Source organism: Doryrhamphus excisus, linkage group LG3, assembly GCF_037039965.1.
Source record: "Doryrhamphus excisus strain RoL-2023G ecotype Guam linkage group LG3, RoL_Dexc_Guam_v1.1, whole genome shotgun sequence".
Lineage (NCBI taxonomy): Eukaryota > Metazoa > Chordata > Actinopteri > Syngnathiformes > Syngnathidae > Doryrhamphus > Doryrhamphus excisus.
Window position 1 is genome coordinate 9,205,326 of NC_136359.1, and position 20,781 is coordinate 9,226,106.

At 39.9% G+C, this 20,781-nt stretch overlaps 1 protein-coding gene across 2 annotated transcripts in view; it reads left to right on the forward strand.

Moving 5' to 3' along the window:
* Window positions 1-232: 232 nt before the first annotated feature.
* The window catches only part of ghra (growth hormone receptor a), a 30,178-nt gene continuing 9,629 nt past the window's right edge, over window positions 233-20,781 (forward strand). The window contains exons 1-2 of one of the 2 annotated variants that reach the window (XM_058070428.2): window positions 233-297; window positions 8,806-8,927. In XM_058070428.2, the coding sequence (XP_057926411.2) occupies window positions 8,810-8,927 (118 nt within the window). In that variant the 5' untranslated portion in view covers window positions 233-297; window positions 8,806-8,809. Of the gene's footprint in view, window positions 570-8,805; window positions 8,928-20,781 lie in introns of both variants that reach the window. The other variant, XM_078789601.1, reaches the window with a different exon arrangement.

Sequence of the window (20,781 nt, forward strand, 5' to 3'; positions counted from 1 at the left end):
TTTAACAGCTATCTAGAATTATTGTCTATCATATTTAATTTCATTCTGTGATATTTGTGTTCATCTCAGTGTGGCGGCTTTTGTGACGTCACGAGCGAACTGATTACTGCATGTTCATTCATTCATTTTCTACCGCTTATCCTCACGAGGGTCGCATGTATTTTTTAAATTTTATTTAAACCAAGCGTGTGCGTTTGTGTGTGCAGCTCTTTAAGAGGCGGATGTATTTTGGAAGTTGGCTGCTCCTACGGGGAGGAGGTTGGACGCTGTTGGCGGATGAGGACGCTTCACCGCCATGTGAGTGAGACTCTCACCGTGAACGTATGCGTGTGCGTGCGTACGTGGACGTGGGCTCTCCCAGTGCGAGGAGCACACAGGAAGGATTCACAAGATTCCTTTAATACACCAAAAAAGGCGAGTGGAAGTAAAATAGGAATTCCTCCTGGACCCAAGAAGTCCTCCGCTTGTGTGTACGTGTGTACGTGTGTACGTGCAGATGGTCAAGTTGTGTTGCCGTGAAAAAGTCCATCTGTTTCCTTGCAGGATTCCAGCCTAGGACGTCGTGCAAAGTAAGCATATGTTTATGTTGTTTATGGATATGTTTCTGTTTCATTCAGCTAGAATAATGATAACGATTTTTCCTCCACGGAGTTGTCGTGGGAAAACTTTGCATTGTGAGCTCGAGGCTGCCTGCAAACTCCTCGTAAGCGTATGATTCTTGCTACATTTGAGTGACAGCTAGCAACAAAAATGCATGGGAAACTTTGCTATATTCGCCTCACGTCGATGCTCCCTTGCAGACCTTTATTATAACCTACGAAATAGTGAGAAAGTTGCCTAATATTACACGTGTTTGTTTATTTTTGGACTTGTCATGTTATTTATAGAGTGGCAGTAGTTCCAAATTGAAATAGTTAATGGTCTTAAAGGCTTATCAATTACATTATGTTGATAGTGATGATGTTTCCGTGCAAAACAAACTATTAGAACGTAACCAACTGTACCAACATCTATGTCCATACTGTTGTTAAAAATGTTTGCTTGGTGAACAACTTACTAGTGAATGAGGTGTATATTTATCAATTGTTATTTTTGTATCTTCTACATATGCTTTTTAATTATCAGAGCCCTCCAGACAGGTGAGGTCGAGACAGGAAGTGATGGAAGTGGGTTCAGAGTTGAGTTTCAGCTTGGCATGGGTTACAGCCACAACAGTAGCCCGTGTTTTTATTAGGGATGTTTAGAAAGTATTGCTGTGCCTGTTAATAATACCTGCAATAAAAGCCTGTAGTTCTGGCGATCAAGTTTGGTGCTTGTGTGTCTCATCGAACATTACAGTGACCAGTGTAGAATGCTACAAATAATTCACAGCGTGCATTCTATGAATACCTTATACATTTTTATGCGTGAAAACGCTTAATTTAGGCACACCCCCCCCCAACATTAATTTGCTTCAATATGCAAAGATTTAGGCAGGAAGAAGTTGACCCACATTTTTTTTGTCGTGTTAGCATCTCATTTGTCTCCAAAATGAAGCCTGCAGTTGAGACAAGACAGACTATGCTACTACACTACGCTACATAAGCCACATGCTTTTTCTTTGTCTCGGCACTGGCATTGGTACTCCCAACTAGAGCCTGACCAATATGGGCTTTTTGAGATATCCGATATTTATTGGATGGCTGGATGGATAAACAATATCCATCCATCCATCTTCTGCTTATCCAAGGTCGGGTCGTGGGGACAGTAGCCTGAGCAGGGAAGCCCAGACTTTCCACTCCCCAGCTACGTACTTCATCCAGCTCCTCCAGGCAGATCCTAAGGCATTCCCAGGACAGTTGAGAAACATTGTCTCTCCAACATGTCCTGGGTCTTCCCCGAGGCTACATTTTTGGTGAAAATTGTTGACGAAAATGTAATTATACGAAAACTGGGGCGTCTGAAAAACAAGTTTTGAGTTTTTACATTTGTGCACTAATGCTGCCTTCCAAACTGCTGGGAAAGGAGAAAGGAGGTATTATCTCACTTCGATAGCCTTAGCTCCAATTAGAGAGAAAGCAAAAGAAAGTAAAAGAAAGTAAAAAAAAGAAAATTAAAAGAAATGAAAACATGGCAGACAACCTCAATATGTTTGTTGTCGAATTTGAGACAAGTGAAAACCTTATCAAATAACGTAACACAAAGATATGATAGCGTGATGAATGTATTTTCACACCATGCAGAACTTATTTTTAACCGATAAAAGGAGAAACATTTACACAGTAATTGACGTTTTAACGGGGTTCTGCCATCAATGTGGATACACGAATAGGAACTCCCAAAAAGTACTGTTGCAATGCACTTTTCCTAGCCAGAAGTCCAAAATTCCCCAGTTGTCCTGAATGCAGCATTAGTCCTCAGTGCACTTCAGCGTGCACACTAAGTAACTCCACTTTGCGCAGTGTGAATTTGTTGCAAATTAAAATTCCACTCAGGTCAGACTGCTCAAGTTGAAATAACTGGTTTGTGAAATTACAGACCATGTCAGTCAGTGGCTTAAAAAAAAGAGAGAGAGAGGAATTATTGTGATTGTTTTTACGTGAACTTGACAGTTGCGGCTTGAAAATTTGACACTGGCTGTTGCAAGTTCGTGCCTGCAAAGTTATCTTTCAGAGGAGTGAACGCTTGCTGCGCTCTTGCACTCATTGTCTTGTTCTTGCTCTGATGCACACACTTGGTTTTAAACACTGACACACACTGCAGGGTGCAGTGCAGATGTGTGTGCTGATCTCCTTCCAGCTGAGGCTCCTCTCATACCAGTCTGCTGACTCTGAATTTTCCACTCTTGACACAGGAGTTGGAAGGAGACATCGGAGCCTCCTTCCATCCAAATGTAACGGCCCGAGAGTGGGTTCAAAATGCTCTTCCTGTGTGGCAGTCTGTGTGCAACACACATAATATATATGCATGCTAAATACAGGTCTAATGCATGTATGAAGGGAGTGGTAAATACATTGAACGGGCAGAGCTGCTGGCTGCTTCTCCTCTGGGCTCCGCCCCCTTCTGGAGCAGGCCTGCCTATGTGGAGCCTTATGTTGGTGTCCGTGCCTGCATGCATTTTTACAGTTATAGTTAGAGAAACACATCTTAATAAAATAATGAATCAGTTGGGTTGGACTACACCCTTTCAACCGTGAATCTTAGTTTTACATTTTCAGAGCAGTCCAAGGATAGACGTCTTCTGTGAACAATGCAAGGTCCATTTTCTTGAAAAGTTTATTAATGTTTTGGAATGCATGAGAAAGTGGAATGGAAACTGTGCGGTAGCTTTATGACCACAGTCATTTAATATTAACAAGTATAATGCACAACACAAAAAGAACAGAACCAAGGTTGTAACTGCGGTGAGAGGCAAACAGCTCAGCCAGCATTAATACAGACGATGACTTTATAGTTAACAACAGTATAGTAATGAATAGCACAAGCAATGTTTTAAAGCGCATGCAGAGGTAGATACTGTAAAGTCACCGGATGCTGATCACTAATGGTACATCAATTCCTCAAGCCTCTATTCCAGGGGTGGGCAAACTACGGCCCGGGGGCAACATACAGCCCACCAAGTGTTTGAATCCGGCCCGCCAGTTGCTTTCCAAGTATTTCAACTTTTAACATACAAACTGGCAACATGACTTGTTAGTTTGTGTGTTAAATATATGTTCTGGTCCCCCGGACAATTTTGTTAACTCAGTGCGGCCCACAAGTCAAAATATTTGCCCACCCCGCTCTATCCAGACTAAAGTGTACCTCAACACATTTATAAAGATGTTTGTGTGTATCCCTGGAAATGCCCACAAATTAAAGCTGACAGCGTGTCATAACTCTCGTCTCACTTTTGTTGTGTGCACGTAAATGACGCCATAGTATCTTGATGAATGACCCGAACCAACTCATAAGGAAACTGCTACAGTATGTCTTTTCATTCGTTGCATAGTTTAAGTCCAAAATTGCATGATTAAAATGACCTGACTTGAACAAGAGCAACAATGTAAACTGGCTTGCAACGTTTTTGTGCTTGTTTAACTTCATCTGCCTCACTTGTTTGGTCCACTTTTAGGAGAACAACATGCCTTTTCAAGACATTCATGGACATAATATCCACCGACACCAAATAGGTAGACCCAATGCTTCACTGAGATTTGTAAAAAGTAAATAAAGGCTTCACTACACTGCTTAAAATGATCCGTCTGTCATTTACAGAAACACAAAACGGTGTGGGACCAGTTGAACTTACTAAAAACACTGTTAACAGTCTAAAGTCTAAATTCAATTTTACAGTTTCACTCTATATCGTTTATAAAAAATATATGAATTCATAAATCATGCTGGTTTGTGGGTTGTTAAGTATTTAAATATTTTTGATATTAAATATTTTTTTTGCCTAAATTAAGCATTTTCCAATATACAAATGACTAAATGGACTAAAATTCAAATATAAGTCATTCAGAAGAGGCATTCAAAGACACTGTGAATGATTTGGACTATAGCCTTCTACACTGGTCACCAGGGCTATGTTCAAACTGCAGGTCAATTCCTGATCTCACAACAATAATAAAAACGAGGGCTACTACTGCTGCATTAATCCATGACAAGCTAAAACTCCATTCTGAACCCTCCTCTTCACTTCCTGTCCACCTTCAGCTCCCCCAGGGAACACATTTATATTAACACACACTATTTAAGTCTTAAATGACTTATTTACTCTTATTATGTCTACTACATTGGGTAATATGAGGATAAAGGTTGCTATAGGGGTGCTGTTTAATGTCATGAGGTCTCTATAATGTTTGTAATGTTAGTAATGCTGTGTTCTAACTATATTATATTCTAATAATAATATTATTAAAAATAATAAATATTTATATATTTATATATATATATATAAATATATATGTATATATATATAAATATAATAAATATTTATAAATATTCTATTTATAAATAATGTAAGTATTTACAGTATTGCAAAGAATCCACTAGGAGTCTTCCACCTTGCCGCCTCAACTGCCACATTGTTCAACTTTTTCACACATTAGCAACACCCTCACTGGCATAGTGTGAAGCTGGTGGCTTATCACCTCGTGCATGCACTATGGAACACAGGCTAACACTCCTGCTAACAACCCTGTTATGGTTGTAGGCGACCACAATGTATGCCACCGGACATCCTCTTGTCGTTTATGCCATAGAATGGAAAAGGGGGCTTATCGCGCTAATCCCTACAATGCAAATATTTTTCTGTGCAGAAACCTCAAAATAAACTCTAGCTTACTTGCAGTGTTGCCCTGTGTGAGTGTGTACACACCAGATGATGTGACTTCTTTCCCCCTAACCTTTCTATCTCTACGCCGTTACTCCATCTTAACATCCCGTTGGTAGCCTCCTCCTCCGCATGCTTGTATTTGACAAACACATGATTAATTAAAGTGCATGAATATGTGTGTGTGTGTGTAGAAGAGGTAGAGTAAAGTTGACCATACAGCATGTTTGCAGAAGTACCCCCATGAGACCATTGCTTGAGCCTCCCTCTTCTGTAATTGGTTCACACCGACTTTTTCAGGAGTGTGGGTTTTTCGCTGGCTCGTTCTTGCATGCAAGAAATATATCCTTGTCATTATATGTGCTAATGCAACAAACTTACACATGAAACCAAAGGGTTGTTTTTCCACTTTCCTTTGGGCATTAAGTAAAGCCAATTGACATGAAATTCCGTGGAGCCATGGCACAGAACTAGCTGTGATGAGGATATGGATAATTCTACAAATACTGAGGGTCGTGCTAGTTGTCTTCTTTTCTTTTTCACCGTATCTGGCTTGCTTGAATTGCATACAGGTTTTCTTTGGTTCATCAGCCTGTTTGACTGGCAGTGAGATTCTAAAGTCGGAAAGAGCTGGCCACTAATTTGTGAATAATTGTTCTTAAATGGAGCTTTTCTGTTGGGCCTTATGAGCTCAAGACAGCTTCTTGGCTAGAATTCTTCAATTGCCTTGTGAGGCCTCTGGAAGTTTTGCCCACTCACTGCAATTTTTTTCTTTTGCATATTTTTCACACACTAGTGTGTTGTAACCATATTAGGGATGTACATTAATGGTGCAGTGAATCTTCGGTATTCATGGGAGTTACGTTGCGAGAACCCTTTGGAATAACACGTGAGTAATTGAGACGCTCATAAAGATGTCTATTTTTGATACAGTAATCAAGCCCGGATTACAGCTGCCACCGTACGCTATTCCGGCTTGCTCCTCGCCCGTCTACCACTTATCCTCACGAGGGTCGCGGGGGTGCTGGAGCCTATCCCAGCTGTCTTTGGGCGAGAAGCGGGGTACACCCTGGACTGGTTGCCAGCCAATCACAGGGCACATATAGACAAACAACCATTCACACTCACATTCATACCTATGGACAATTTGGAGTCGCCAATTAACCTAGCATGTTTTTGGAATGTGGGAGGAAACCGGAGTACCCGGAGAAAACCCATGCATGCACGGGGAGAACATGCAAACTCCGAGATGGCCGAGGGTGGGATTGAAATATTGATTCTATGTCAGCCAAAAAATAGTATCTGAGTATATTGAATTCAGTCCAGTACAAACTCACAACAGTGCTTCTATTCAGCATGCAGAACCCACGTGATCACAACAAAGGTGCATGCTCGCATGTTTTGCAAAGAGTAAGAGTGATCATCTGTGTGTCTTTTTCGTTGATGTCTGAGTGCAAAACTTGTCCTGCACAAGTTTGCAGAGGTGGCACACAAGTTTAATACAACTGAACCTCATGGCGCATTTAAAAAAAGGATTTTCGCAACACCACAGTTTCACACATTTGCAAAGCATGAGAAACTCCCACGGGACGGCAAAAAGTAATTGGCCCTAACAGAAAAGAGCCAGCCACTGTCGGTGGTAATTGTAATGTCGAGTTTAATCGTTTTAGTCATCACGTTGAGCTTCGTTACTTTTTCCTTGATATTAAACAAGTAGCAAAAGTGTGTCAGATTTGTGTCAATGTCAGATCAATATCAGCGGTTCGAACATTGCCCTTGCTCTCTCGTGTTTTTCCAAAAAATGTTTTTATAAGGATTGCTGTTTTGTGGTTGACAATGGCCTATTATTAGTCAAAAAGTAGTCAAGACAAGTTGTAGTATGGAGTTTGACCACTTGGTGTCAGTAATGTTACCTTATTGAGACATTACATTAGATTAAAAAGCCAAACAAAGATTACCTAACACTGCAAGGAGTCGCCCATGGCATGGCAAACATGGTAGAGTGAAAAGACATTCTCCTCTCATTCTGTGTGGGAGTGGTATGTTTTTGGTGTCTTATTTTGGCTTACCCTTTGAAACCCTTTCTTAAGTTTCGAATAAATACATGAGAGGTTAACTAGTTACCTGGTTAGTTTGCTAATGATTGAAGCTGTGGCTACTTGTGTGAACTTATGTCCCTGCAGTTATCCCATAGTCTACACATTACAGTTGAGCAGTGTGTTGTAAACAATGAAAAATAGGAATGTAAAGGTGACTATAGAGTGTTATTTCATGTCTACAGGGCTCTATGAAGGGTAAAAATTGTATTTGGAAAGTCATTTACAGCTTTTCTCTGCCCTAACTACAAAAACATTCAATTTGTTAATGCTGAATCCTACTTTGCAGATTTTTTTTTTATTTGATACATTTATTATTCGTTTTATTTAAAAAATGTATTTATTTTATTTTTATGTATTATTTTATGGGTTTTTTTAGTTTGACAATTTTAGAGAAATAAATGCCAGCAGGTTACAGTTTTTTTATGTTTGAATTTATGTTTACTTAGCATTTTGTTCCCTTGAACCAAAGCAGACACCAAACTGTGATTATGGCATATCGTTACAACCATATCTCTTACTGTCACTTCGGAGAAGAAACTAATAAGGTAGTGTTTCTTGCATGTAAGATACTCCGTTAAATAAATTCTCAGTGGCACGAGAAGAGATGGAGCCTCTTTTTTTTTGGCCTCCCAGAAAAAGTTAAGTGGACACACAGCTGTAAATAGCTTGTGGTTGCGTACCGAGTTTGGCCTATATTTGGACTTGACTGATTGAACTTCCAAGCAGGCGCTTATTTACTTGGACCATAGAGGGACTGTTGGTGATGACCAGTGAAGCTTAATCTCTTTTAATTGGAGGTGAACCCGATTCTCACTTTGTAAAATAAGGCCCACTGTTATTGTTATTGAATTAGATCTTGGAAAATGTACACATCGTGGTTCAAACATCATCGCCTCACTCCAGCACGGTTTGGAAAAAAAAATTATCACAGTTTAGCGGTTGAAGTTATCAAGCATAAAAATAACTAGATTAACTAAAATACAAATACCTGTGCAAGGTAGAAAAAGCATACTAATTTTGGAAGTAGTAATATAATCTACATTTGCCATTTGGTGTCAGTAATTGTTCTGTGAGACTTGTACCAGACTTACTGTATCACTAAGGTTCCCTCAGGAAGACATTTATTGTGACACTGCTAAAGCAGGAGTTGTATTTGTGTCTTTAATGGCTTATTTTGATAAGCCAGTTGATTATATCCACTCAGGCAAGTAAAAGGTTAAAAGTTAGACATGTTTAGGCCAAACAGTGGAAGAAAAATGGCATTGTACAAGAAGAGAGAGAGAGAGGGACAGGAAAGGGGAAGGCCGAATTGGCTTTTTCTTTTTTCACATTGACATGCCATCATAGAGTTCACTTGATAATTAAAATCATAGCGGCTCTGTCACTCCTTCACTCTTTTGTTCTCCCCAGCATCATGGCGGCGTCCTTACATGGCTCCAGCCTCATGCTCTTCCTCCTGGCGTCCTTCCTGGCCTGGATGGCCTCCCCGGGGTTGGCCTTTGTTGCAGACTGGGACCAAATGACTGCATCGGGTAGGTGACGCACCAGTTTTGTTGTGCAGAACTCCTCCAAGGCTTAAACACTGATCTCCTACTAATGGACCCAAAGGGAGTAATCAGATTTTGGATAAGCATAATACATTTATAATTACTTATTTGTTTTTCTTTTGTATTTACATTTATGGCCTCACATTCAGGAGATGGAGTGTGTGAATCTCAACTTGGGCATCGCTGTGTGGAGTTTGCATGTTCTCCCATGTACTGTAAACACTAATAGTATCACTTAATTAAATACATTCTTACTTAATTGTTATGAGTTGTATTAACTTAATGCTGGTAATTACATAAACTTAATATTTTAAATTCATTTAAATGCATTTTCCTTTCATAAGTTGAGAAAACGTGATTAAAATGACTTTTAATTAATTTTCCACCTTGACCGAATTTCTGAGGTCCCCCCACCCCCACCAAACAGATACTTTCATGTGAGTATCTTTTCATTTTTTCATTTTGCAGCCTACAGGTACATGCAGTTAGCATCTTATGATGGATTTATTTACAATAGAAATAGACTAGTGGTAGACTGTAGTTCTGAGACTCAGAGTACAAAAACTAATCATAATCTTTATATGCCCAGTTAGTTTGTTATAGTACTAATAAAAAAAAACATTTCATTTCACAATTTATCTAAAGGGATTTCATTTGTGCTGTCGTGATCATTGTACTGGCAAATTATGAACGCATGTATCATCAAGGAGAGGAACTACTAGAGATCAGACAGATCATACAGATTAAGGATGCTCCTTTAGGTATCATAACTTAAACAGTTATGCTAAGTTTATGGTACTGAGCCTTTCGTGTTGCATTTCTTTGGCAACTTTAGTTAGATCTCCATTTCCTGACGAGAAGTAGCTATCTGCTGCCTGATTGTCTGCCTTGGTGATTGTAGGACATTTTTATGGAGTTCATTGTAATTAACTAGAAGAAACAAGTACATACAGACTGTTACTACTACAGTAGCGCTACACTCAGGTGTTCAAGTTATACTTACCGTATATGAACATAGGCACTGCTGTTGCCTTGCAGCTCAGGAGACCAGGGATGTGGAGGCGCTGTGTCTACCTGGCCTGCCTGAGGAGGAACAGTCATTGTTGTCAGAGGCACAGTTGGCGCTGTGGAGCTCAGAAGCCGGGCATGAGGGCACCATGTAGACGCACAGTGTGTCCGACATGATCATACCTTTCCTGGCGAGAGCACACTGCTTGTGGCTTCAGCAAGAGTTTGGCGGTTATTTCACGTTCATGTTCATGACAGATGAAAATATTTTACTTTTGCTCCAATAACGTCTGCCTGAGTTTTTTGTAAACACTGGTAGTCCTGCAAAAACTACTAGTCGCGCCACAGGGTTTATTCATTTATTATCAACTCCTTTTTCAACAAAATTAGAAAGTGGGGTTCGGCAGTCGTCCAGAAGTCTTCAGGAACACTTGGGAGTGGGAGTATGCCTGGTGGGTGGAATAAATTAAAACAGACTGTTTTGTAAAGACAAGGTAATAAAGCTGGAAAAAGTAGAAAGCTGTCTGTGTGGGTTATTGTGTGTAGCTGCTCTGTAGAGGTCCACAATTCAAAACAAAGGGCCGGAAAATTAGCATAATAGCCCTTTAAATGGCCCCACCAACTAACCAGAACTATGTTCCTCATCACCGAAATCCAACCAGACCTCTGCTCACGGGACGAAGTGGGAGGTAAGTCAGTAAATCTGTTGCAACGTCATGTCAAAAGATCCACACTATCCCTAATGGTATTGTTAAGAATTGAATCGATCATGTCCAATCAAGTCTATGAGCATGAACTGAACACTGCAGTTGCCATCAATTCAATGCGGTATGAATATATTACTTTTTTTTACTTGAGTAACTGCAAAGAATCTACTAATCCAGGTTGACATCCCAAAAATGTAGACGAAAGAAGCCCATGCAAGGTGAAAAGACAACCTCCTTGTTGGAGGTGACAAAGAGTCATTTCCTAAATCAACAGTCAGTTGAAATCAACAGTCATCAGTCTGTATACACGTGACTTATAAAACATTAACGAGAGAGCTTAAGGCTGATGCTTTATCACGTCTTATGTCAGACGTGAGTTGCAGAATGCTGTGTTTGCTCAGATGTGTGTGGAAAGGTTCACTGTTGAGCGAACGCAGCGTTTTTCCCTGGTTAGGCTCGTGATCGATAATAGGGCAGTGGCGAGCTGGGGGCGGGGGAATGGATGGACAGACAGATGGCTGTTCAAGCCTGCACTGTCAAAGTCCAGGGACAACTCCATTCAGCGAGTCCAGCTGCCAGTGAACCAGTTGAAGTATTTAGGTGAAAGAATGATGGGATGCTAAAGGCAGAAAAAGTCTTGCGGTGATTTGGAAATCAAAGAACAAAAGTTGACGGGAGAGGTTGACCTTTTGACTGATAGATTTTTTTTATTTTTGTTTCAATAAATTCATAGGAGAGGCCAGAAAATGCAACAATCTGGTTCTTCCTACTGCCTGAACTGTTCGGGTGGCAACATCCTCAACTGTAATAGTTCCAGGGTGAATTGTGTAGCAACCCCCAAGCACTACATGGTGTAAAAAAAAAAAAGAAAAAAGTGCAACGGAAGCAAAACACTGAGTTTAGTTGAACTTTAGTCTACTATTTAACAATACCCATTGTATTTTTCCCATTGTAATTGTAATATTCCATAATTTATCTATGAAAAATATTTGTACTCTAAAATACATATGTCCAAATACCCATAATGACCGTCATACCTGAAAAAAATCCCTGGTACTTCCTGCAGTTGAGTGAATAAACGTACCGTATGAGGATATATGGCTGTTTGGTGCTGAAAAAGCTTGAAAACTGATGTTTGTAGAGCTTGAAAAGTGCTTGAATTTAGCCTTGGGGAAGCTTATAAGCTTCATTACTCAGGTTTTTGAAACATACACTGAAGATTTGGATTCTTTGTTGTTTTAGTGGAAGACAAAAGACGTCCGTTCAAGAATAAATTATTATAATACAGAGTATAGTCCTTTCCCAAATGTAGAAAATCAATGTCAGTGATGACTACATCGCCATGGAGGTTATGTTGTTTTAACTGTCTGTCTGTCTGTTTGTCTGCTGGACTCACAGTAGGATTTCACAAACTCACCAGGGCAATTTTCATGGAATTTGTTGGACATAGAGGGAAAGAGGAGGAAAAAAAACAGAGTCGTTCATTTTAGTGGCTTGGCTGTTCTTTTATTTTCTGTTACCTCTTTGGGGTTTGTCTCTTTGCTTCCAGTTGAAAAATAAATGAGGGTTCAATTCCATTACACTTAACAGCTCCAATTGACAATCAGCAAGACAAAGTTGTCTTTTGATTTCTGTAAGTGTGTGTGTCTCAGTGATCCACATGCTATGAGACAGAAGTCTGGGAGATCTCCAAACCAACTCCAAGCAGGCTGCCACGATGCCAGAGTAGCCCAAATGGACAGCATCCATTGTGCCAAAAGGGTTCTGGGCATCTGAACGTTGTAATGTTTGATTTGAAGTATGCACAAATAGAAGAACACGGACATGTTTCCTTGAATTTGTTGGCTGGATTTCCATTGTCAAAATGCAGCTTTAGGACTTTGAAACTGAATAGGGAGCCTGAGAGCACAAAAAGTTCTGTTTAGGCCTGAAGGAGTTTGCATGTTCTCACCGTGCATGCGTGGGTTTTCTCCGGGTACTCCGGTTTCCTCCCACATTCCAAAAACATGCTAGGTTAATTGGCCACTCCAAATTGTCCATAGGTATGAATGTGAGTGTGGATGGTTGTTTGTCTATATGTGCCCTGTGATTGGCTGGCGACCAGTCCAGGGTGTACCCCGCCTCTCGCCTGAAGACAGCTGGGATAGGCTCCAGCACAGCCCGTGACCCTCGTGAGGATAAGCGATAGAAAATTAATGAATGAATATATGCCATAATAATGCTCCGTCTTCCCCTTGACACGAGTGCTAACGATGACTTCCGCTAGCCAAAAACTGTGCTCAACTGTATTTGTTTACGCAGTAGTTGTGGTAGTAGGAGTTACACTTCTGTACCTTGTGGATTGTTGCATTCGAAAGATCCTATTACAAACGAATGTGCAGGTTTTTCTTGATTGGGCGTTCTTTGGAGGTATGAATATTTTTTATGATTAAAGACTGGTTGAAAGGCTACAGATTTTGCAGCTGTGAAGGAATATTACAGCCAGACCCGTTACTTTTCATGGGTGTGTTCTAAAATACGGCTGAGCATTTGGGCTATAGTGATGGACTTTTGAAAGACTGGCAGACTCTCTCAGTGCTGTGTGTTTTCCTCCTTGCCTGGTCTGAACTGTCAAAATAAAACAGTCCTGGCTACTGTGGTTTTACCGAGACATGCAGAGCCCATTGTGGTAGTGAATAAATCATTTTCAGCCATGGGCTAAAACAGGGGTGTCCATATTTTCCACCAAGGGCCGCTTGCTGAAAAATCAAAGGATGTGGGGTCAGTTTTTCATTTTTTTAAACCAACCCATGTAGATATGGTGTTTGTATATTTGTGTCATTAATGTTATTGGTGACAAAGCACAATATTACTATGAAGTTTTCTCTTCATGGTACATTTTTTGCATATATTTTTTTTTTTACTTTTTTCTCATACATTTTTCTATTCATATTATGTTTTGACTTCATATCATAGTATTATAACTTTTACCCAACCTACTTTTTCTAAAATTGCAACCATAGTTTTTTTCTCATATTATAACTTTTTTAATTGATTCAATTGATTGTTTTAGCTCGAGGCTTAAACCGGATTGCATCAGTCCTTCCTTCTCAAGCTCCAGTTGGTGCAAAATGCAGCTCCCTGCCTTCTCGCTAATGCTCCAAAACAAAAACCAAAATCTTCTTTGCAATGGCTCCTGATACAATTTGGAATAATTTTCAAAACTGCCCCAGCATACTTAGCTCAACTTTTAACTGTCCGTCACCACTCCAGCACCCTGCACGCACACAAGTCCCGATGACGACCAATAAATGGGGGGATGCTCTTTTGCTGCCTTTGCCCCCAAGCTATGGAACTCCCTTCGACCCACGCTACAGTCTATGATGTCTTCTCATTAGATTTTATTTGATCTTCCTTGTTTTAAGCTGTGTTCATTCTTATGAACTCTTGTATTGATTCTCACGAGATTGTCCAGGTGTGCCTTATGTTTTGGCTGATGTACAAAATGGGCGTGGCTAGACGTCACATAAGAAACACATGCACATCTTTCCCCTAAAGTGTTTCAACCCCACCTCTCCTGTACGTGTTCCCTAAAATGCAGAACACATATCCTTATCTTCAGTTTGTGTTGACTCTTTTGATAAGCTCTCAGACAACAGCTGATAACATTTGGACACGTCCACCGCCATAGCCTCGTCCCCTGGTTTAAGCGTCAGTAAACACAAAGTGGGCACTGATACGGAAAGTAAACAAACGAACAGCTTGTGTCTTTCCCAAGCTTACGCCTGTGTCCACCTACAGTAAACCTCGGATATATCGGATTCAATTGTTCCCACTGGTTTTGTCCGATATAAGCAAAATCCGTTATATGCGTATACCGGAAAATGTCCGTTTTACGCATATATCGGATTTATATCCGGTATATGCCTAAATCGGATTTTATCCGTTATAAAAAGGCACTTCATTGACTATGTTTCCAATGTACCTGGACTGGGCAATGAAAAGAGACGTAAGGTAATGAGAATTTAACTTTATTGGACTCTGAGCATAACAAATTGTTAATTAAGCTAGGCTAAGTTACGCCCGTCAGGCCTACGTTATTTCCAATAGTGAGGTTAAGATCTCATTCACTGCTGTGCTAGTATTATTGACGTCACTCACTTTTATATTTGTCCTAAATCTGGAGCCAGGAGAAAGACAATAGCCAGTGACATCAACAAGATTAGCATAACGTAGGCCTACGTGATCTTAACCTCACTACTGTTTTGGGATTTGGCCTCATGTAGACCTAGGGCCCACCCTTCCTGCCACATTCATTACACAGACGCGCAATGCCATGGGGGAACTTTCTTTGATCCATGTCCACAGCCAAAGCATTTCTACAGATTTGAGATTTTTTTTTTTTTTCGTTGTACATGTACATGTCTGTAATTCATACAAAGATGTTATAATCTTCAGCTTTGGCTGTGAACATGGATCAAAGATGGATCAAAGGCCACGATGCGGCCATCCGATATATGCGAGGGAAATTGGAACGGGACTGGAGATTTTGTCCGAAATAGGCGAAATCCGTTATAAAAAATCTGATATATGCAATGAATTTTTATTGGAAATGCATTACAGAAAAATTGGTTCTTTTTTATCTGTCCATTGTGAGCGAATTTCCGATATGTCCGAGTCCGATATATCCGAGGTTTACTGTATTTGCTTAGTAGATAGTGGCATCATAATCAATTCATATTTGTGCTGTTCTTCTTTGAATTTTCCTGCCTAATTATGTTTGTTGCGCACACTGAAAAAAATGATACTTTGGATCAACTTTAAAAAAAATTACTGTAATTTGTTACACCTAAATTTATTAATTTTCCCAAATTAAATTTATGGTGTGGTTGAAACCATACATTTTGATTTACTGGAAATTCATTTTTGACCTTAAGAAAAAGACAGAAACTGCATTCATACAAAGTAAAAATATAATTCATAACAAAGACTGTAAACAATGTTTATCCTTTGTTACAACTTAATTTTTCATTTTGGAAAAAACTAATTTTTACTATTACATATAATTATAGATTTTGCTTTGTTATAAACTAATTGATGCCCTGTGATTGGCTGGCGACCAGTCCAGGGTGTACCCCGCCTCTCGCCCAAAGACAGCTGGGATAGGCTCCAGCACCTCCGGCGACCCTCGTGAGGATAAGCGGTAGAAAATGAATGAATGTAAAGGAATGAGACAGTCATTTCACTTTTTTCAGTGCAGGCCATTAAAGAACAAGCTTTGGGCTGCAAATTGCCTTCGGGCCACTCTTTGTACACCACTGGTCTAAGTGTTTTGTTGTGGAGCAAGAGGATGTGTCTAAGGTCTGTTTATTTCCAAGGCGGCGTTTTTTTTAACCCTCACTGCCTCCATGTATCAGGCCTAATGATTGATGTTAGCACAGAGGTTGGTAACCAGCAGCAACCGGAGCCATTCAGTTCGCCTGGCCACTGCATATGCACAGACATATATATCACAGACAAGAAGCAGACGACAATTGTAGTACAAATTTGCAATATCTTACAATAATTATTTCACAAATGCATTGAGTTGTACTTTTGTTCTGTGACCAAAGGCTGTGCAGTAAATAATACATACTGTACATAAAGTAAAGACCGAGTGGGTTTTGTAACAAATTAGGTGAATTCAATTATTCTGTATGTTCTGATGTACAGGGTCAGGCAAAATGAGCTGTCACATTTGTAGGTTAAATAAAAGGCCAATAAAGTAAAGAATCAACATTTTTTTTTTTTCAAAGAGTACACATAATGGCATTCTGTTTCATTATGTTTTAAAAATTAAATCAGTTCTGGCAGTGCAAGGTCAGCCGGTTGATTTTCCTTCCAGTTCAAGATCCAGTAGCTCTGAAGTTGGTAACCCATAACAAGATGGTGTTTGGAGCTGGTACGGGATCATGTCTACTGAGATTGAAGTGCAAACAGAACGCTCGTTGTGTTGCAGTTTCAGATTTGTTTGTTTTGATAAAAGTTTCCACAATGAAAGCGCCATGCTCACCAGTCCAATTCATGGCAGCAACTGAAAAAGAACCGAAAAAAACAATGGCATTATAAGGAAACAAAGCAAAATGGCACTATTCATTCATTCATTCATTTTCTACCGCTTTTCATCACGAGGGTCGAAGGAGCCTATCCCAGCTGTCTTCGGGCGAGGTACACCCTGGACTGGTCACCAGCCAATCACAGGGCACATATAGACAAACAACCATTCACACTCACATTCATACCTATGGACAATTTGGAGTCGCCAATTAACCTAGCATGTTTTTGGAATGTGGGAGGAAACCGGAGTACACAGAGAAAACCCACGCAGAGATGGCGAAGGGTGGGATTGACAAAATGGCACTATATGAAAAAAATGGCATTATATGTACTTTTCGAAAATAAAAAGACTTTTTTGATTCTTTACTTTATTTGCATTTTATTTAACCTACAAATGTGTCAGATCATTTTGCCTGACCCTATTTAACAGGTTGGATTTCCTGAATAGCTTCTAAAATATACTTTTATAAAAGAGACAACACTTCCAATGCATTTTCTCTTACTTATTTACAGTATCATTCCTGCATTCTTATTGCTGTCCTTTTAACACTGGTCCATCTGAGCTCACGTGAACCGAGCTGTACCAGAGTTCACTTGCATGCGGACTAAGACGCAACAGGATTTGACCTGACCCAACATTTTGGATTATCACGTTGACACATGACCAAAGATGTGGTGTTACCACACCAGAGTGTACAGTTGTTTTTGTGTGTACTGTATTGTGTAAAGTGCTAATATGATGGTAATTTCTAGTTCTTCCCTGAAGGCAGTCTTATTCACTAACCCATAATTATCTAAAAAGTTAAATTTTTGTCAATAAATGATTCTGATATGCTAAAAATTGTAACTACCGGTAATATGTAGGCTATTTTGCCAGTCCAAGCCACTTCAATTAACACAATAATTGAAATAGTTTGTGTTTTCAGGTGATCATTTATTAATTATTTTATAAATGTTTTTGTCACGCCCTGTGTGGGTTCCCACGTGACAGTTTGAGTTACCTTCTTGGGCTTTGGTTTCCGTCGTTGACGCTCTTATTTTGTATTGGACTTCCTGTTTTGCCTCGTCTGCCTTCGTTGCCAAAGCCACCCACACCTAATTTGTCCCGTCTATTTAGTTCAGGTGTGTGCGTCTCCCTGTGTGGGATCATTGTCCTTCTGCTTCCTGAGTTGCCTTTTTCCTGCTGCTGCAATTGTAAAAAATAAATATTTTACCTGCATTTGGTCCTAGGGTCGCATCCCAACACAGACATGCCGAACCGTGACACTTTTGCCTGGAAGTGACACCCCTGGGCCGACATTGCATCAGAAGCCGAACGTCAACTAGATATATGATATATGATATATGAAGCTGCGGTGGGAAGAGTATAAAACACTCTCAGGAGGGACTTGGAGTCATACGTTAGGGTTTGGGTGGATATTAAATATGCTCTAGACCCGTGTCTTAACATCAGGCATTCTGCACTGAAGTGTGAGTGTCCTGGAGCAAGACTTGACCGGTACACAAATAATATACGGTAGATGTTTGCACAGTGTTAATGTGATAATAATAGGTCCTATGACTTATGACATCTTCCTGCACAATTTTGTGGAGTAAGTTGGTGTGTGTGCGTGTGTGTATAGTAAGTATAGTATAAGTCGTCCCTTGTCGCGGTAAAATGATTCCAGACCCGAATATCTTACCCATCATCGACAGTCCTTGTTGACAATGAAACATGAAGCATATTTATTTATTTTTTCTATTAGATTAGATTAAATTAGATTAGATTAGATTCAACTTTATTGTTATTGCTCATGTTACTGGTACAGGGCAACAAAATGCAGTTAGCATCCAACCAGAAGTGCAATTATATAAGTACCTTGGTATTAAGTAAATGTAGAAAAAAAAGATATGGACAGATCTATGTAAAAAAAAAAACTATGACAGGCTATGACTATAATACAGTGAGGATATGTACAGGGATATAAATGACTATAATATGGCTATTGTAGATTATACAGATTATAAACAGTATGGATGTGACAATATATAATAACAGTAATATATACAGTATTGCAATGGAGTGACTAGAGTATGGCTATTTCAGATTATATACATTATAAACAGTATGATGTATGAATGCAAAATATATTACAGTAATATGTACAATAGTGCAATCTGTACAATAGTGCAATGAAGTAGTGCAATGAAGTGATGGGGGAGGGCATAGATCAGCGGGGGGACGTAAGTAGTGGAAGGGGTGGGCAATGGGGGGCAGAGTTCAACAGGGAGACAGCTGTTGGGAAAAAGCTGTTTCTGAACCTGGTGGTTCGTGTCCGTAAACTCCTATAGCGCCTCCCTGAGGGTAGGAGGGCAAACAGTCAGCGCTGGGTGGTGTGAGTCTTTGGCAATTGGCAAAGTCTTTGTAGATGTCCCCGATGGCAGGAAGTGGGGCTCCGGCAATGCGTTGGGCAGATTTCACTACTCTCTGCAATGCCTTCCGGTCCGCGACAGAGCAGTTCCCATACCAGGCTGTGATGCAACTGGTTAGGATGCTCTCGATTGTGCATCTGTAGAAGTTCACCAGGATGTCTGAAGAGAAGTGGTTCTTGCATTACAACAAGAGAAAACACATTTATTAACGCATTATTAATGCATTATAAACGCATTCACGCATTTATTAGAGCACTCACAACATGAAACAACACCTCTATAGTCACCTTTACGTTTGTATTACCCCATATAATAGATATAATCAAAGAAAATAAGACACATTAGACATAAATAAGATAACAATGACTCACACATGAGCAGTTTCTGCCACCATATTTTACTCTTAGTATGATGTTTTTACGCCAGATGTATTGGGACACACACTGTCTAAAAATATATCTGGACTCTTGGTGGGCCAGGGAGCTTTTTTTGGGCAGCGCACCACCCCGAGGCATTTGCCCTGTTTGCTTCTCCTGGCCGCGCGTCCTTGTTAACTGTACAATGACACTTTTGTTGTCCTTGGTGATGTTTCGTTCAGAAGATGGAAGTTGACTTGCATGCTAAAGTTGGAGTACATGACGGTTATTTACAGTACATCACCTGTTTACATTGCCTTGTTTGTTTGTATCCGGTTGCAAGGACGATTGACGCGACCTGTTTCGGTGCCTTTAAAGCGTTATATTGCATTAGCCAGAAGATAGAGATTTACAGCTGTTAGTTTGCTCCTTACCACTATTACCACATTGGTTCTGTTGCTGCTGTGTTGTGCAATATACCTAATAAATATGACCACATGGTAAAAGAGAGCGACAGTATGTTTCAGGTACGATTCTAGGGCCCTTTGATTTCCACATTAACAGAATTGCAGAATTGGTCAATAAAGTGAGGAGAAGGAACATTTGTGTGGAGAAGTGTTTCCCGGAGGGACCGCTCAACTCGAGCCAACCCCCTACCGAACTCAACAGGTTGACACGGCGACCTGAAACAACAGCAAAAGCTGGTGGAAATAAAATGTGAAACTCCACAAAATTAGGGGCGGCTCAGGTGGTAGAGTGGTTATCTCCCAACCTGAAGGTTGCAGGTTCGATCTTCCATCCTCTTGTAATCATCGAAGATACTAAACCCCCCCCCCCCCCCCCCCCCAGATATCTAAATAACTATACCACAACACTGTTTCTGAAATACTGGGCAAATTTGACCAATAATGTATTGCATCAAAACATGTAAGGATCTTTGCATTTAATTAACAGACATTTTATCATTTTATTTACTAAGTACACACACTATGCTGGTAAAATAAGTGTAAATGATTAAAAAAATACTATTCCAATAGCTGATCTGACATGTCTAAACAATGAAGATGACATCGCTCAATCTAAAGTTTGTGACAGCTATGAATGACAAAAATAAACACACATGCTATTATTAGCATACCCTGTTACTGTGCCTTAGCTGTGCACACTATTTTATAATATATATATATATATACGTATATATATATATATATATATACGACACTCACTATATTATAATCCACAGTCTCCACTTTGCTGCAGCCACCAGTTTTCTTGCTGCCC